Source organism: Rattus norvegicus, chromosome 5 (genome assembly GCF_036323735.1).
Source record: "Rattus norvegicus strain BN/NHsdMcwi chromosome 5, GRCr8, whole genome shotgun sequence".
NCBI lineage: Eukaryota > Metazoa > Chordata > Mammalia > Rodentia > Muridae > Rattus > Rattus norvegicus.
In genome coordinates this window covers 121,381,548-121,399,666 of record NC_086023.1, presented here as the reverse complement: position 1 = coordinate 121,399,666, position 18,119 = coordinate 121,381,548, and the positions used below count along the sequence as shown (strand labels likewise).

Sequence of the window (18,119 nt, the reverse complement as noted above, 5' to 3'; positions counted from 1 at the left end):
TGCCTTGAGCCTCCTGACCATCGGTTCTCAACCTGTGGGTCGTGACTCCCACAGGTGCAGCATATCCAACATTTGTATCACAGCTCATTACAATAGCAAAATTACAGCTACAAAGTAACAATTAAATAATTTTACAGTTGGGGGGATCACTACAACAAGAGGAACTGCATCAAGGAGTCCCAGAGTTAGGAAGGTTGAGAACCACTACTCTAGACACACTAGCAAAGTAGTGGTTAAAATGCTCTGTGACAGTGTGTCTACAAATGCGCGTATGTTCTCTCTGTCCTCAGGCATTAAAAGTATCCAACACTTCTGTTCAATGGTAAAGTCCCAAACTGCACATTAGTCTCTCTGACTCAGCATACAAACATGTGCTTGAGAACACACTCAAATTCTAGTGAGAACAGGATTTCTATGCTGATTCCTTTTGCAACACAGTATTCACCGGACATGGCCAGTGGTGTCAGTCAGTCTGTCTGTCAGTCAGTCTGTCTGTCTCAGGACATAAGTGATACTGGGAGATGAAAATGTAAAGGTAGAATCTTGTCAGATTCTGTACTTTTCACATTCTCTCCCCTCACTGGTCCTTAAAAGCAAGTCAGGTTAGAAAGTATCTTTCAAGTTTGCCATTGTACTCCATAACTCATTTGTTTGGTTTGGGATGTTTTTTGCTTTTCTAAGATCTATTTTACATTAACCATGTATACATGGAGGAGGGTTGTGCACAAATGCCTGTGGAAACCAAAAGAGGGCATCAGATCCCTTTACAGCTGAAGACACAGGCAGTGAGCAACCCAGTGTGGGTGCTGAGGTCCTCTGCAAGAGTAATGTGTGCTTTTAACCACAGTGCAATCTCTCTGGCCCCTCGGACTCCCACAAGTACAAGAAGTATATTTCTGCAAGTATTTTTTATCTTTTTAATATACATTACAAATATTTTAAACAATGACATTTTGTTTTGTTTAACGTATTTACAAAACAAAAATATATTACAATAAATATGAATGAGACAGTGAATCTGACCAACAACAAACTGTCACGACCTGGTATTTAAAAGGAATGCAGAACTTATTGGTCTGCATGTGTTAAGAGTTTTGAGATAGACAGGCATCCAGAATCATAATGCATCTGGGGAAGAGCGGTGGGGAAACTCCCAGATTTAAGGAGGGGTTCTTTCTCATTGCTAATCGCATAACGTTTAATGGTATTTAAATCATGAACATTAATGACCTATGCGAACATGATATAAAGCTAATATAGTTCTACCACCTCAAAATGTATGTGGCAGCCACATAATATCCTCTTAATTATTGTCATTATATACTGTAGTTCACACAATATCTACAAATGTGGAATGAGGCAGAAAAAAAACAAAACAAAACAGAACAAAAAATAAAACAGGTCACAGCAACATGTCTCACATTCCAATCTTAAAGAGGACAAGCACATACTGGGTCAGACATCATTGTATAATACCTTAATAAATAACACCTAGGTTGTCATGGTTACTTTGAAGAGTTTACAACTGCATATTTTAAAGAGAATATTTTTTTTGAGAATTTCACATTATCAGTAAAAGGCAAAATAAATAATGAACTTTTATAATTTAAAAGAAAAGAGAGAAGAGAGGTCTATATGGAACCAAAATTATTTCTGACATGCTGCTTTTTCGGTTTAGTTTGTCACAAGAATATTAAAACAGAAACAAACAAACAAAATGATTGTCTTTGAAAAACAAACTTTTGAAAGCTTTTCACAATATTGAATGTGAACCTTTTAAGATCAGCATGATAATCTTTTTGACCACCCGCTTTGTGAATGTGTATGTGCACACTAGACATACTCATATGCATATATGGATGGATAGATAGATGCTGCGCGTGTGCTCACCAGGAGACCTAGCAAAGTCCCAGCAGTACCAGCTGCCTCCCTTGCACAATGGGAAGCTCTGAGCACTGGACTAAATTGCAACCAGTCGGTCTGGGAAAGTTGCATTCTTACATAGTTTTCACATGCATCCAACAGCAAACCCATTGGAAATAATCCCAGGGGTGGGGGCCCAGATTCACTGGGTGGGTGGGACTCTGACTCCTCAAACTGGCAAGCTATCCAATTGGATCTGAAGGCACACCACAGCTCTCTCCCCAACCAAACCCTTTCTAAATAGTACTCAGTGTTATCTTCTCCATTTCCCCCCTGGTTTGCAATCACCAGAACTCCAGGTCTACACAAAGTGTGAATGTGAATGAGCCAAACTGCTTTACAAACTGTCACCCATGAAGAATGTTTTCTTGGCTAAGCAAAAGAAAGAGCACTGAGCCTCGTGGCAACAATTAGAAGGGGGATTTCAAATAGGTTTGGAATTATGGTGGTGGTAGCATTTAAAGGTTTTTCTTTAATCAACTGCAAATTTAAAGGGGAAAGGAGCCAGTACCCCCAAAGTTCTGACCTGGAGTCAACACATCTTAGGGCTCCTGGTTTCTTCAGCTATCATGTGCTTGGGCTTAGTGCATCCAGGAAAAGTTAAGGATAATGCCTAGATTTCTGCATAACCACCTCCCACCATTTAGCCACTTCTATGATTGTTAATGCTCTTGACCAAAAGACACAAACTGAAGAAGCTATAAAGGCTTCAGTAAGTTTCCATTAAAAAATACTTGGTTGGTGATATTCTTGGAGTTTGTGTAAAGCCATTGCTCAAATTACATCTTTAAAAACAAAAACCACACATACACAATCCCTAAATCATTTCCTTAAAACCATTATGTAATCCAACTACCATAATGTCCACTCATAAATCTTACTCTCAGACAGTGAGATGGATGTCAGGCCTCCGCCTTGGGTGGCCACGGTCCTATTTCCCCAGGCAAAATGCTGAATAGGCTTCCCCAAAGGGCAGGCTGGGATTTCATGACTCTGCAAGGTCAGTTCACTAGTGTTCCTCTCGGTGCTACGGACTTCAAGAAACCCAATGTTCACATTCCTTATCATGAGAAATGAATTCACGAGGAACTTAACAGTTTAGTACTGGAAATACATTACTAGAATTTTTGGTTCATCTGTGAAAATCTCAGAACCGTGGTACACACTAAGCATGATCACAGGACTGCAGCCAGCATAGAAAAGCTCACAAATTAATACAAGGGCTTTTGGCCTTGGTTTTCAAATTCGGACCAGGCATCATTTAGCTCCATGAAGATCATCTTTGCATATTGTTCATAGGGTTGCCCAGTAGCCTAAAGAAAACACAAAACACAATTAGATACTGCAGACCAAAATAAACTAATATTAGATTCAATGAGATTATGGATGGTAATTGAAATGTTCTTCCATTAAGACATTTCTTTTTGCGTCCTATCTACATGAAATTAATTACTATGCACTGCCCTCAAACTCACAGAGGATAACAGGAACCCAGCAATAAGGAGAAATGTGGGGGGTTTGTTTGGCAGCAAAGGACGCATCTCCTTGTTAATGCTAGCCTTGTCTCCAGTTGACTGTACTTCAAAACTCCCCCTTTCTATTTCCTATAAAGTTTAGGTCTTTGAGACTCATAATAGGGCAGTTTGCCAATTTCTGTGGGCTCTTAATTCTCTTTTGACTGATTAAAGTTCATGTATTAATGTTTCCCATTAATTATCCGATTTAGTCATAAGGAGTGTGGAGGGATGGAAATCAAACATGGACTTCAAACATGCATTCCCAAGGCACTGCAATCATGACTTCATGCCTCATGTCTGTTATGGTTCACATGAGAGCAGGGTGGTATACTTCAGTCTAAGCTGCTGCTGCAAATTACAATGAATTCAGCCAGGAGGGAGCTGAAGTTCTGATCTGTGGAGCTCTTCTGTGCTCTCGTAATTTATTCAAACCATGAGCATTAGTGGCAACACACGCTGACATTTTAAACATTGCTCCTCACCAATATTTTTCCAAACGCACCCTAAAGTGTCTCCTGGGTAGATATGATTCTGCCCTCCACAGGAACAACAACAGCCTTTTCCTTTGAAGTGCTCAGTCTCCATGGTGAAAATGCTTGCCCCACTGTTTGTGAAGGTTGCTTTGACTGCTTCCTGCCAACCTCATGCCTTGTGACTATGTGTCTAAATACCTGATTTAAATAACCCACAGAGTAAATTTTGTCAAATAAATGCCTTAATCAATCCGCAAATTGAAAGCATGCCTTTTTATCCTGTTTGTCAACTCTGAAACAGGGACCAGGCATATCGATGACAGGGCAGGTCCTACCCACCTTGTCGGGGTGCACCACTAGCACGGCTCTCCTGTACACCTTCTTCACTTGCTCTGGCGTCACCAGGTCTGCCATGCCCACAGGTTTCCACTTGGTCTCCCCAGCCCACAGCACAGTGTGCATTGTGGAAAGCAGGGCTCTGATGTTTCTCTCTTTGCCTTCTATCCACTCCAGGATCTGCAACAGGAAATACAAAGAGGGTTAAGACACTCAAATGTGTTCTGCCTGCCAGGACTCTGAAGAGCTATACTGTTTCAATGAAACTAAGCATGCAGCCCCCTCTAGCTGGACCACGCACCCACCTTCCCCCTTGCCCTTCTAGTCTGCATCGTTGTTCAAAAGCTGTTCACGCACTTTAGAGTTCACCTCTGGTTTGAGCTCACTTCTCCCTGCCTTTCTACAGCTAATTGTACACTCCTAACATGAGCTTCATGAGGTCACACCTCAATCTACTTTGTTCCAGCAACCAAATAGTCTTTCGTGTAGGCCAAAGTTGTGCCAAGATTATAACTCAGTGGTAGAATACCTACCTGCCCTGGGTTTGATTCCCACCACAAAGGGGAAAAAATATGGCCTACCCTACTATAAACATATCGTGTGTGTCACGTGTTATTAAGCATGCGTGTTCACCTTTCCCTGTCAATATTTGGAGCTGTTTATGGAAAAGGGCTGTTTCTTATCACCGAATCTCAGGAGCCCAGCAGACCTGGCACAGAGTAGAGCTCAAAACATTTGTTAAATAAATTGATCCCTTAAATCACTGATTCAAACCAAGAAGCTCCGTGTTATAAAGAAAAGACTGATTAAATGGAAGGCTGGTGGTTGGAATGAGAGTGACTCCCATAGCCTCCTATATTTGAGTTCTTGGTCCCCAGTTAGTGGAAATGGTTGGGAAGGATTAGGAGGGGCGGCTTTGTTAGAGAAGGTGGGGGTGAGTTTTAAGGTCTTTTGAAGGGACTCTATGCTATTCCCAGTTAACCCTCTCATTCTCTACCTCATGCTTGTAGATCAGATGTAAGCTCTCAGCTACTGTTCCAGAGCTGTATGCCATGCCATAAGGCTTGTGCCAGTCTGATCTTTATGTGCCTTATCCATGTCCTCACGCCACTCATCTTCAGAGACCCTCTGACTCCGGGACAATCTTCAAGCAGCTGTCTGCTCTAGGCCTTGCCTGTGAAGAACTTGCCTCCTTCTCTACCAGTTTAGGAACTTGGACTCACTGAGTGCCAAACTTCTTTTATTTTTCTTCAAGATTTATTTGTTTGTTTTATGTATATGAGTGTCCTATCTGCATATACACCTGCATATCAGAAGAGGACATCACATTATAGATGGTTGTAAGCTGCCATGTGGTTGCTGGAATTGAACTCAGGACCTCAGGAAGAGCAGCCAGTGTTCTTAACCAACCTCCTTTTTTCTTTGAAAGTACAAAAAATAAAAATAAATCATTCTCCCTTTCCAAAACTGACTCTCCCACAGACTTTAGAATCAAAAACAGATGTTTTTATTGTTTTAAGAAAATGTAGAACTTCTTTACTTAAAAGTGGAAGGAGTCTGTGATAGAGGCCAGCATCCTCACAATCATTAGGTTTCCTTTCCTCAAACTCTGTGGATCTCTTGCCTCATGTCTCCAGAATATTAAACCCTGGGTACAGAAATAGTTCTCTCTTGATCCACAGAGAACTGAAACTGGGGTTCAGTCAACCAAGAACAGCAGAAAGTTCTCAAGGAGGACAGAAAATACAAAGGGTGAATTGTTCTCACTAGACTCTAATGACTGACACTTACAATCTAAAGGTTTCTGAACTACAGTTAAATATCATTGTTCATCTGGTGGGTAAATTAAGCATCATGCACCAACCGTCCCAAAGCTAGTTTGCTATTGAGGAGCATGGCTGTCTTCAAACCACAGCTTTAGAGACCCGCTGTAACACAGTGATTACCAGAATGAAGTGCCTTCCATAGATGATGTGGTCTGCGCTCCACCCTAGAGTCAGTGTTGACTTTTAACACTCACGGTGGTAAACAGCATTAGGAGGTAAGGACCCTTAGAAGGTGTTAAGATTTAAATTCTTTTCCACCAGCTCATGCTTTGATTACCTGTTCATCAGTGGGTGGTGTTTGGGAGACTGTGGAACCTGTCAGGTGCTTAGCTAGTAGAAATATCTCCCTAGGAGTGGAGCTTTGAAGGTTCTCCCTGACCACCATTTGCCGCAGCACCCTGCTCTGTGTTGCCCATCTACCTACAAGTGAACAGCCACACTGCAAGCATCCATGGCCATGTCTCAAGTTGTACCTATCAAGTGTTCAGTCCCTAGTGACCAGTGTAAAGGGAACAAATGCAGAGATGGTTGGGCAAAATGACTTGTCACAAAGCTTTGTCCTATAGGATGGTCGAGGGGCCCACTCACCTTCAGTTTCTCAGGATCCATTTCCTTAGCCATTTCCTCCTTTCTCATCTCAGCTATTGTTCGAGGCCCCTTTTTGTCTTTGTGGGCATTGAAGCCTTGACTGGAAAGCAGATCTTCAAAGTCAGCAGCCTTCTGTTTTCCTTCTGCAACATAATATTTGGAAGCCGTCACTATTTTTATTCTTAAACAGAATGTCAAACTCTCACTTCACAGGAGAACAGGAGTATAGATTTTTCCATACATTTGTTCCTTTTGTACTTGCTGCATGGGAAATATAAAAGGCTCTGTGTAACAGACACGGAAAATGGAAGACTAGACGACCTAAGAGGACTGTCTGTAACCACACAGTGTGTCTATGGCAAGGCCAGGACTGGAGTCTAGATCATTAAAGTCCATTTCATCACCAGTGCAACTTTGCAGATGAAGTACTCATGGACAACAAACTAGCAATAGAGATTAGACAAGAGCCAAGATTCGAATCCCTGACATCCTTCCTGCTAACTGTTTCCTGTCTATACCCAGTTGGTGGGTTCCGTGGATGCTAGTGCCCTCCCCCTGTAAGTCTGGTTGTGGACTAAGTCTCTCTTGGTCTTGAAGAACTCTATGTGTCTAAATCCAGCTATGACCACGGGGATGTTGCAGGCATCTACACCTCAGCTTCTCCATCCAGAGGATGAGGGTGATGTTAATGACTCAGTGTTGTCTTGAGAATGAGCTAAAAGCACGCTTGGTTATCTCAGTGTTCATTTGAAAACAAAACAGAACAAAACCACAGTAGTCCACACAGTTGGCAATAATCAACCCAAGGTGTTTGTTTGTTTTTTTTCCTGGTTGGGAATGATTTGCCATCTCTGTTCTTAAGAAGCCGTGTCACATGTGTGCACACCAAAATTAAGTGCTCCAAGATGACATTCACCCACCATCTTCTCAAAACAAAAACGAAATGGATGCCACATGGCTCAACAGGATTGCCCAAAGAATGCCCCCCAAGAACTAAAGGATAAGCATGGCGTCACACATTTCCAGCACGTGCATTTCTGTCACAGCAGTGCTGTGAACAGACACTGGTGTCATGCTCAGCTGGGGAGTGACACTGAAAGCCAGAGCTTCTGGTGTCAAATGACTGGAATTCAGGTCCAGGCTCTGTCACAGTCTCAAGAAACTGAGAGATTACTTTTTAGATCTACCTCTCAGATTACTCATCTATAGTCAGGCTTTGGTTTTGAGGATACTATAAAATAATACATGAAGACATCTTGGATACGCCTGCATGGAGTAAGTACTCAATACATGTTAACCACTGTGAAGGAGAATCCCTTTATCCATGTTCTTCAGGGAGAATCACCAAAGCCACTGAGATGCCAAGTGTATCTGACACAGTCTGACGATTCAATTTTAACAGGTATTATTTTTACCTTAATGCCAAGAGTCTAATCTGGCAGGGCTGGAGAGATAGCTCAGTTCTTAAGCATTTGCTGCAATTGCAGAGGACCTGGGCTCCATCCCCAGCACCTACACCATGGTTCCTAGCCATCTATAACTCCAGTTCCAGGGGAACAGATGCCTTCCATCTTACCATGGAGAAGGAAAGGCAAGTGAGCCAGCAGTCACATGATACCTGTTTGGGATCATGATAGGTCCAGGTACCCCACACAGTACTTGAGGTGTGGATCTCCTGATGTCCCTTCAACTCTCAAGATGGTCTCCTTCAGACATAACATCCCCAAGCAGAACAACAATACAGGCAGGTCATCCTATACCAGACTCGTGTCATCATCCTTACCTAAGTTAGTAGATCCTTTTCCACGGTCGCTCTGCCCTGCAGGCATAGCTGAGAAGCTCACGTTGTAATTGGGTCGGTTCTGAGGGGAGGAGTGAGGCATACTAGACTGTGGCTTAGGCTGTGCCTGCTGCCAGTTGTAGCCGGCTGGCTGCTGCCACCCTCCACCCATGGGCTGTGGGGACGCTTTCTGTGGTGAGCTGAGAGGTGGAAATCCTCCACCCAATCCAGTTGGTGTGGTGGGTTTGCTGGCAAATGAAGAGCTGCCTATGGAGGAAAAGGGAGAGAGGCAGTAGGACGATTGAGAGTGGCTTCGAACTCACGTCACAAGGCATTGCTTACAGTGATTTTAGTGGAAACTGCTTTGGGTGGTAAAAGATTTAACCTTCTGAACAGGTAGAGAAATCACAGGCGTATCTGCCTATCTGTCATTTCCTCAGGCACCCCACGGATACTTCAGGTAGTACCCTTGCCCCATTCTTTTCTTCAGAAGAGCAATTCAGAGTGGATTTCTTTTTTTTTCTATATCACACAGCCAGCCTATGGCAAAATAATTGAATCTAGACTTTTGAGACCAAGCCAAAAGACCATACTGTGCTACCCTGCCCAGACTGCCCCCTCCTAAGCAAGTTTTATTTCTCTACTAGAGTTAAAACCACCAAGTGGCAAGTAGGGAAGAAAACAAGTGACTCATTAAGGTTCGGCTTACATGTCAACTGTTAGGATTATTTATCATTTGCTATGAGAAAAATCCTGGCTAGGACACAAGAGTATTACAGATGTTTCTAAATTTCACAAATAGGTTTCAGTTTTACACTGCCACATTCCACTACCGGAGGGCTAGTACCGGGGAGGCAAATTGAGAGGCTGAAACACAATGGTCTTCAAAGACCCTTCAACAGTCAAGATGATGAGGACGAGGAGGAGGAAGAGGAGGATGATGATGATGATGATGATGATAAAACACCTAACACTTCTGTAGCTCCTCACGGTGTGTTAGGTGTAAGCGAATAGCATCACTGGGTCAATTTAAAGGGGAGGGAATCAAAGCTGAAGTTCACCAACAGACTGCAATCACACCATTGGTTAACAGAGATGCCCTGGCCAGGAGCATCTCATCTCTGCGCCTCTACAGCCAGAATCTCAAGCTCCTACCAAAGCTCTGAGCTTCTACTAAAAGACACCCCTTCCTATGACTTTCTTCCAAAGCTTATGTCCTTTCATTTGGGCCCTGAGACCCCCCCCTTCCCTTTCACACATGAGTGTTGTACTATGGCTACTGAATCTGGAATCAACCTGTTTGAGTTCAGTGCAAGCACACATGTGCCGTTTGCTCTCTGAGGCATGTGTCCCAAGGGATTCACCAGCAGGTGTTGAGGTGCCTGCCATGTGCCAGGCACTATATGGGGCACTTGGATTCTACACAAACAAGGCATCTTTCTAAAGCTTAATGACTTTTTTCATTTCTGTGAGCTTCAACGTTCTTAACTATGAAATGACTATGTCTTACTATAAACACATAGCCATTGCAGGAAGTGTTTCACAGCCCCTAAATTAAGCGAACTGAGGTACACTACACACCACAAAACAATGTTAACTACGTGTTTGACACATTGTAAAGACTTAATAAGCATTTGGTCATAGAAAATAGCAATGGCAGGCTGGCACTGGAGTCTATTGTTGCCCCTCTCATTTTCCATCACCAACCCCTGTTTTTGAGGCAAGGTCTTACCATGTAACCCTACGGTCTAAAACTCCCCATGTATGCCAGGCTGGCCTCACATTGGTGATTCTCCTTACCCAAGAGTGTTTTGGAATAGAGGCAACACTAGCATATGCTGCTTACTGACAAAATATATCTATATCCCCCTAGACCCTCTTGTCCCTAGCACATCAATATATGTTTTAAGTCTGGGTGTTCACCCTGTACTGTGGTTTCATTTTATATTTTAAGGATACTTACTTTGTTCTAAATATATCTGCTCATCATTTTAATATTTGATTCATCTCCTATTTATAGGACAAAAACCTCATGAACTAATGGCACCTTCCAGATTTCCAATGGCTCCCATCAATTGCATGTTCATTTAGGAACCACTCTGAGCATCTTCTACATGCTAGGCTGCAGACCCAGCAATGAAACAGTGGGTGCTAACATGGCTCACATGGGACCTGTGAATACTGTATGACTTTGTAATGTCTAACTTCCCAGAATATGTCATACTCACATGAAACGATTCTACATGCAGAGATGCCATCGAAGTGGTGAACTGGCTAAAAAGTAGCACAGCTGCTAGACCTAGGTCTCAGCCACCGTCCCACAAGCTGAAGAAGCCTTGGCTTTCCACCTTGACTGTGCGTCAGGATTATCTAGGGAACTTCTCATTCAATGTCTTGCCTAACCTAGCACCTACACAGTGGGTATTTATATTTGATTAACATTTCTCCCTCCTACCATAGTGTAAGCTCCCCTGGGAAGGAATGTCATCTGACTTCGCTCATTATTCCATCCAGAATGCTTAGCAGAGTACACATAATCACAAAGACCAATCAAATGAGGAAACCAAAGCTTACTGGTTCAAAATGGAGGTCGTCTTTCTCTGAGATCTCCTAGCAAGTCTGAGAAGGCTTAACACTTCCTGGTCCTTTTTCCTTCTGACCTGACAACAATTTCAATTCATTTCCTCTATTAAATAGTAACTGGTTTCCACTTTTACTAAATTAGATTTTCCTAAAGGACAAAGTGAACTGCTTCCTGAATCAGCACACAGATTTCAGGAAAGCAATTCTGAAGTCCTCCTTGAATCAGCCTTACCTTTTCAAGTCCACTTCTCCCAGCCCATCCCCACAGACCACAGCTCTTCCCACTAGCAGCCATTTTAGACATCCCCTCTCCTCTGACTGGACTCCTTTCTCTACCCATATCCTAACCATATCACTGACTTCAACTTAGAAACCACCGTGGTCCACCTCTCCTATCTTTGGACCCTGGCTTATGCGACTTCAGATTCTAGGTAAACTTCTCCAATCGTTAGTCCCTTTGGAAGCATAAGGGATTACCTGGATCACAGAAAACTCCATCCTCACATCTAGGCCAGTTACTTCTGAATATCTAGGGAGTGGTTGGACATTGATGTTTGTGTTAGAACTGGTTTAATCAAATGATCTTAAGGAGGCCTCTGTCATTGTTTCTTTTCTGAGTTACTGTTAGATTGTTTAATGAATAGAAATTTCCACTTATATCTGCCACTGATGAGTCTGTTCACCCTGTGGCCTTAGTGGGAAAATCATTTAAAATTATTAAGTTGTATACCTTAAAAAGTAGAGAAGTATAAGAAGCCAGATTCTGAGAAGGAGGCTGTGAGAATTACTACATTTCCAAACTGCACATGCAGGCTCCTTGTTTGCGATGATACAGGTTTAGCTACTCTGAAACTATTGGTGCTGTCTGATTATAAACTGCAACCTGAGGAAGTGGAAGACTCAAATGTGGAGTAAAAGGCAGAGAAGAAACTGGGAGTCAGATTAGCTGTACACACACACACACACACACACACACACACACACACACACACACTCACACCAAACACACATACCCTCTGGCTCCCAGAAGGAAGAGAAATAACACTCCAATAATCATACTTAGTATGCAGATCTTGGCTTCTAAATTTTGCTTCCCATAAAAATGACTACTGACACCTTTAAAAACGAAGACACCTAGAACTGGAGTGTAAGAAGCTTGGGAAATGGCAGACAATCCTACTGTCTGTCCACCAAAGAGGATGCCTCTTCCTTTCACTCAATAGAGTTGAGTGAAAAAGACATAAAAGGCAAAGGAGCAGTCGCAAAACAGAGCAAGGACTGGAGGAACAGCAGAGTAAATAACACCAGAAGCGGTTGATAATCAGCTGAACCAAAAGGAAGGCAGCTTGTCTGTCCTGAGATAAGCGACATAAATGTTGGGCAGATAAACAGAAAATAAATGGGTGGAGACAGACAGACAGACAGATGAATGATAGGATAGGTAGATAGACAGATGGGTAAGAAAGAAAAAGAAGAAAAAAAGGGGAGAAAAGGGATGGAGGGAGGAAGAGAGGAACAGAGAGAGAGAAGGAGGGAGGGGAGAGAGTAATTTTACTTTATCCTTTGAAAACTGTTAGTTTCATCAATTCATTTACTGAGCTGATTGATTGATTGATTGATTGATCGATTGATTATTGATGGGTTTTAGAAAAAAAAGGTTTCTCTATATAGCCCTGGCTACCCTGGAATTAGCTCTTCTACACCAGGCTGGTCTTGAACTAGGAGATCTGACTGTCTCATCCTTCCAAGGGTTAGGATTAAAGGTGACCACCCAATTTGAGTTTGTTTTTATTTTTGTTTAGTTTTTTTAGTTGTTTGTATATTCTAGATATTAATACTCTGATAGAAAGGAGCAAAGAATTTTCTCCTATTCTGTAGGCTATATCTTCATTTATTAACTGTCCCCTTGCTGTACAGAAGATTTTTAATCTTATAAGGTCCTATTTGTTGGGTAATATTTCCCAAACAACTGCAGTCCTCTTAAGAAAGGCTTTACCTACGTAGATATTGTGCCAAGACATTTTCTCTCCTTTTTCCTCTAATGGTTTCAGAGTTTCAGGACTTCTGTGAGGTCTTTGATCCACTTGGAGTTGTTTTTTGTGGGAAGTGAAATATAGGAATTTGTTTTCCTTCTAGTACATGTAGACATCCAGTTTTCTTAGTGCCATTTGTTTAAAATGCTATCTTTCTACAATGTATATTTTTGTCATCTTTACCAAACAGACAAACAAACAAACAAAATGCACATATGTAGGCAGAGCTCTAGGTTATATCTAGGTGCTCGAGTTCACTAACCGCAGTCTGGCTCTGTATCCACACGCTACACTATTTCAATCACTCTAGCTGTGCAGCATAACTTGAAATTGGGTGGTGGTATTTCCAGCAGCATTGATTTTGCCCAGGATTTCACTGGCTGTGTTCCTTTGTGCCTCCATGTGGACATAAAGTTTTTTTTCTGTTTCTGTGAAGAGTACCATTAGAATTTATATACAGATTAGAATTATATAAATATGATTTATTTTGTTTTAGGATCATTGGTATTTTTTGGGTCTGTGTTAGGGTGTCTGATTCTCTGGAACTGGAGTTAGAGATGAGTGTGAGTGGCCAGGTGGGTGCTGGGAATTGAACCTGGGTCCTCTGGAAGAGCAGCCAGTGCTCTTAACCACTGAGCCATTTCTTCGGTGCTGGAAGAGAATTTTGATTGGGGTTGCATTGAATCTGTAGGTTGCTTTTTCACCATAGGATGGCCATTTTCTTTTATTCTTTTTTTTCTTTTTTTATTAACTTGAGTATTTCGTATATACATTTCGAGTGTTATTCCCTTTCCCGGTTTCCGGGCAAACATCCCCCTCCCCCCTCCCCTTCCTCATGGGTGTTCCCCTCCCAACCCTCCCCCCATTGCCGCCCTCCCCCCATAGACTAGTTCACTGGGGGTTCAGTCTTAGCAGGACCCAGGGCTTCCCCTTCCACTGGTGCTCTTACTAGGATATTCATTGCTACCTATGGGGTCAGAGTCCAGGGTCAGTCCATGTATAGTCTTTAGGTAGTGGCTTAGTCCCTGGAAGCTCTGGTTGCTTGGCATTGTTGTACATATGGGGTCTCGAGCCCCTTCAAGCTCTTCCAGTTCTTTCTCTGATTCCTTCAACAGGGGTCCTATTCTCAATTCAGTGGTTTGCTGCTGGCATACACATCTGTGTTTGCTGTATTCTGGCTGTGTCTCTCAGGAGAGATCTACATCCGGCTCCTGTCGGCCTGCACTTCTTTGCTTCATCCATCTTGTTTAACTGGATGGCTGTATATGCATGGGCCACATGTGGGGCAGGCTCTGAATGGGTGTTCCTTCTGTGTCTGTTTTAATCTTTGCCTCTCTATTCCCTGCCAAGGGTATTCTTGTTCCCTTTTTAAAGAAGGAGTGAAGCATTCACATTTTGATCATCCGTCTTGAGTTTCATTTGTTCTAGGCATCTAGGGTAATTCAAGCATTTGGGCTAATAGCCACTTATCAATGAGTGCATACCATGTGTGTTTTTCTGTGATTGGGTTACCTCACTCAGGATGATATTTTCCAGTTCCAACCATTTGCCTACGAATTTCATAAAGTCATTGTTTTTGATAGCTGAGTAATATTCCATTGTGTAGATGTACCACATTTTCTGTATCCATTCCTCTGTTGAAGGGCATCTGGGTTCTTTCCAGCTTCTGGCTATTATAAATAAGGCTGCGATGAACATAGTGGAACACGTGTCTTTTTTATATGTTGGGGCATCTTTTGGGTATATGCCGAAGAGAGGTATAGCTGGATCCTCAGGCAGTTCAATGTCCAATTTTCTGAGGAATCTCCAGACTGTTTTCCAGAATGGTTGTACCAGTCTGCAATCCCACCAACAATGGAGGAGTGTTCCTCTTTCTCCACATCCTCGCCAGCATCTGCTGTCACCTGAGTTTTTGATCTTAGCCATTCTCACTGATGTGAGGTGAAATCTCAGGGTTGTTTTGATTTGCATTTCCCTTATGACTAAAGATGTTGAACATTTCTTTAGGTGTTTCTCAGCCATTTGGCATTCCTCAGCTGTGAATTCTTTGTTTAGCTCTGAACCCCATTTTTTATAGGGTTATTTGTCTCCCTGCGGTCTAACTTCTTGAGCTCTTTGTATATTTTGGATATAAGGCCTCTATCTGTTGTAGGATTGGTAAAGATCTTTTCCCAATCTGTTGGTTGCCGATTTGTCCTAACCACAGTGTCCTTTGCCTTACAGAAGCTTTGCAGTTTTATGAGATCCCATTTGTCGATTCTTGATCTTAGAGCATAAGCCATTGGTGTTTTGTTCAGGAAATTTTTTCCAGTGCCCATGTGTTCCAGATGCTTCCCTAGTTTTTCTTCTATTAGTTTGAGTGTGTCTGGTTTGATGTGGAGGTCCTTGATCCACTTGGACTTAAGCCTTGTACAGGGTGATAAGCATGGATCGATCTGCATTCTTCTACATGTTGACCTCCAGTTGAACCAGCACCATTTGCTGAAAATGCTATCTTTTTTCCACTTGATGGTTTTGGCTCCTTTGTCAAAAATCAAGTGCCCATAGGTGTGTGGGTTCATTTCTGGGTCTTCAATTCTGTTCCATTGGTCTATCTGTCTGTCTCTGTACCAATACCATGCAGTTTTTATCACTATTGCTCTGTAATACTGCTTGAGTTCAGGGATAGTGATTCCCCCTGAAGTCCTTTTATTGTTGAGGATAGTTTTAGCTATCCTGGGTTTTTTGTTATTCCAGATGAATTTGCAAATTGTTCTGTCTAACTCTTTGAAGAATTGGATTGGTATTTTGATGGGGATTGCATTGAATCTGTAGATCGCTTTTGGTAGAATGGCCATTTTTACTATATTAATCCTGCCAATCCATGAGCATGGGAGATCTTTCCATCTTCTGAGGACTTCTTCAATTTCTTTCTTCAGAGTCTTGAAGTTCTTATTGTACAAATCTTTTATTTGCTTGGTTAAAGTCACACCGAGGTACTTTATATTATTTGGGTCTATTATGAAGGGTGTCGTTTCCCTAATTTCTTTCTCGGCTTGTTTCTCTTTTGTGTAGAGGAAGGCTACTGATTTATTTGAGTTAATTTTATACCCAGCCACTTTGCTGAAGTTGTCTATCAGCTTTAGTAGTTCTCTGGTGGAACTTTTGGGATCACTTAAATATGCTATCATATCATCTGCAAATAGTGATATTTTGACTTCTTCTTTTCCGATCTGTATCCCCTTGACCTCCTTTTGTTGTCTTATTGCTCTGGCTAGAAATTCAAGAACTATATTGAATAAGTAGGGAGAGAGTGGGCAGCCTTGTCTAGTCCCTGATTTTAGTGGGATTGCTTCAAGTTTCTCTCCATTTAGTTTAATGTTAGCAACTGGTTTGCTGTATATGGCTTTTACTATGTTTAGATATGGGCCTTGAATTCCTATTCTTTCCAGGACTTTTATCATGAAGGGGTGTTGAATTTTGTCAAATGCTTTCTCAGCATCTAATGAAATGATCATGTGGTTTTGTTCTTTCAGTTTGTTTATATAATGGATCACGTTGATGGTTTTCCGTATATTAACCCATCCCTGCATGTCTGGGATGAAGCCTACTTGATCATGGTGGATGATTGTTTTGATGTGCTCTTGGATTCGGTTTGCCAGAATTTTATTGAGTATTTTTGCATCGATATTCATAAGGGAAATTGGTCTGAAGTTCTCTTTCTCTGTTGGGTCTTTGTGTGGTTTAGGTATAAGAGTAATTGTGGCTTCATAGAAGGAATTCGGTAGTGATCCATCTGTTTCAATTTTGTGGAATAGTTTGGATAATATTGGTATGAGGTCTTCTATGAAGGTCTGATAGGATTCTGCACTAAACCCGTCTGGACCTGGGCTCTTTTTGGTTGGGAGACTTTTAATGACTGCTTCTATTTCCTTAGGAGTTATGGGGTTGTTTAACTGGTTTATCTGTTCCTGATTTAACTTCGGTGCCTGGTATCTATCTAGGAAATTGTCCATTTCCTGCAGATATTCAAGTTTTGTTGAATATAGGCTTTTATATTAAGATCTGATGATTTTTTGAATTTCCTCTGAATCTGTAGTTATGTCTCCCTTTTCATTTCTGATTTTGTTAATTTGGATACACTCTCTGTGTCCTCTCATTAGTCTGGCTAAGGGTTTATCTATCTTGTTGATTTTCTCAAAGAACCAACTTTTGGTTCTGTTGATTCTTTCTACGGTCCTTTTTGTTTCTACTTGGTTGATTTCAGCTCTGAGTTTGATTATTTCCTGCCTTCTACTCCTCCTGGGTGTATTTGCTTCTTTTTGTTCTAGAGATTTTAGGTGTGCTGTCAAGCTGCTGACATATGCTCTTTCCTGTTTCTTTCTGCAGGCACTCAGCGCTATGAGTTTTCCTCTTAGCACAGCTTTCATTGTGTCCCATAAGTTTGGGTATGTTGTACCTTCATTTTCATTAAATTCTAAAAAGTCTTTAATTTCTTTCTTTATTTCTTCCTTGACCAGGTTATCATTGAGTAGAGCATTGTTCAATTTCCACGTATATGTGGGCATTCTTCCCTTATTGTTATTGAAGACCTGTTTTAGACCGTGGTGGTCCGATAGCACGCATGGGATTATTTCTATCTTTCTGTACCTGTTGAGGCCCGTTTTTTGACCAATTATATGGTCAATTTTGGAGAAAGTACCATGAGGAGCTGAGAAGAAGGTATATCCTTTTGCTTTAGGGTAGAATGTTCTATAAATATCTGTTAAGTCCATTTGGCTCATGACTTCTCTTAGTCTGTCTACGTCTCTGTTTAATTTCTGTTTCCATGATCTGTCCATTGATGAGAATGGGGTGTTGAAGTCTCCTCCTATTATTGTGTGAGGTGCAGTGTGTGTTTTGAGCTTTAGTAAGGTTTCTTTTACGTATGTAGGTGCCCTTGTATTTGGGGTATAGATATTTAGGATTGAGAGTTCATCTTGGTGGATTTTTCCTTTGATGAATATGAAGTGTCCTTCCTTGTCTTTTTTGATGACTTTTAATTGAAAATTGATTTTATTTGATATTAGAATGGCTACTCC

General features: G+C 41.7%; 1 protein-coding gene across 5 annotated transcripts in view; it reads right to left on the bottom strand.

The window, feature by feature from the left end:
• Positions 1-891: 891 nt before the first annotated feature.
• Dnajc6 (DnaJ heat shock protein family (Hsp40) member C6) overlaps positions 892-18,119 on the bottom strand; it is a 166,244-nt gene continuing 149,016 nt past the window's right edge. For 4 of the 5 annotated variants that reach the window (XM_006238447.5, XM_039109918.2, XM_006238448.5 and 1 more), the window contains 4 exons: positions 8,447-8,710; positions 6,664-6,806; positions 4,253-4,429; positions 904-3,236 (listed from right to left, as the gene is read on the bottom strand). In XM_006238447.5, the coding sequence (XP_006238509.3) occupies positions 3,135-3,236; positions 4,253-4,429; positions 6,664-6,806; positions 8,447-8,710 (686 nt within the window). In that variant the 3' untranslated portion in view covers positions 904-3,134. Of the gene's footprint in view, positions 3,237-4,252; positions 4,430-6,663; positions 6,807-8,446; positions 8,711-18,119 lie in introns of all 5 variants that reach the window. The other variant, NM_001415921.1, reaches the window with a different exon arrangement.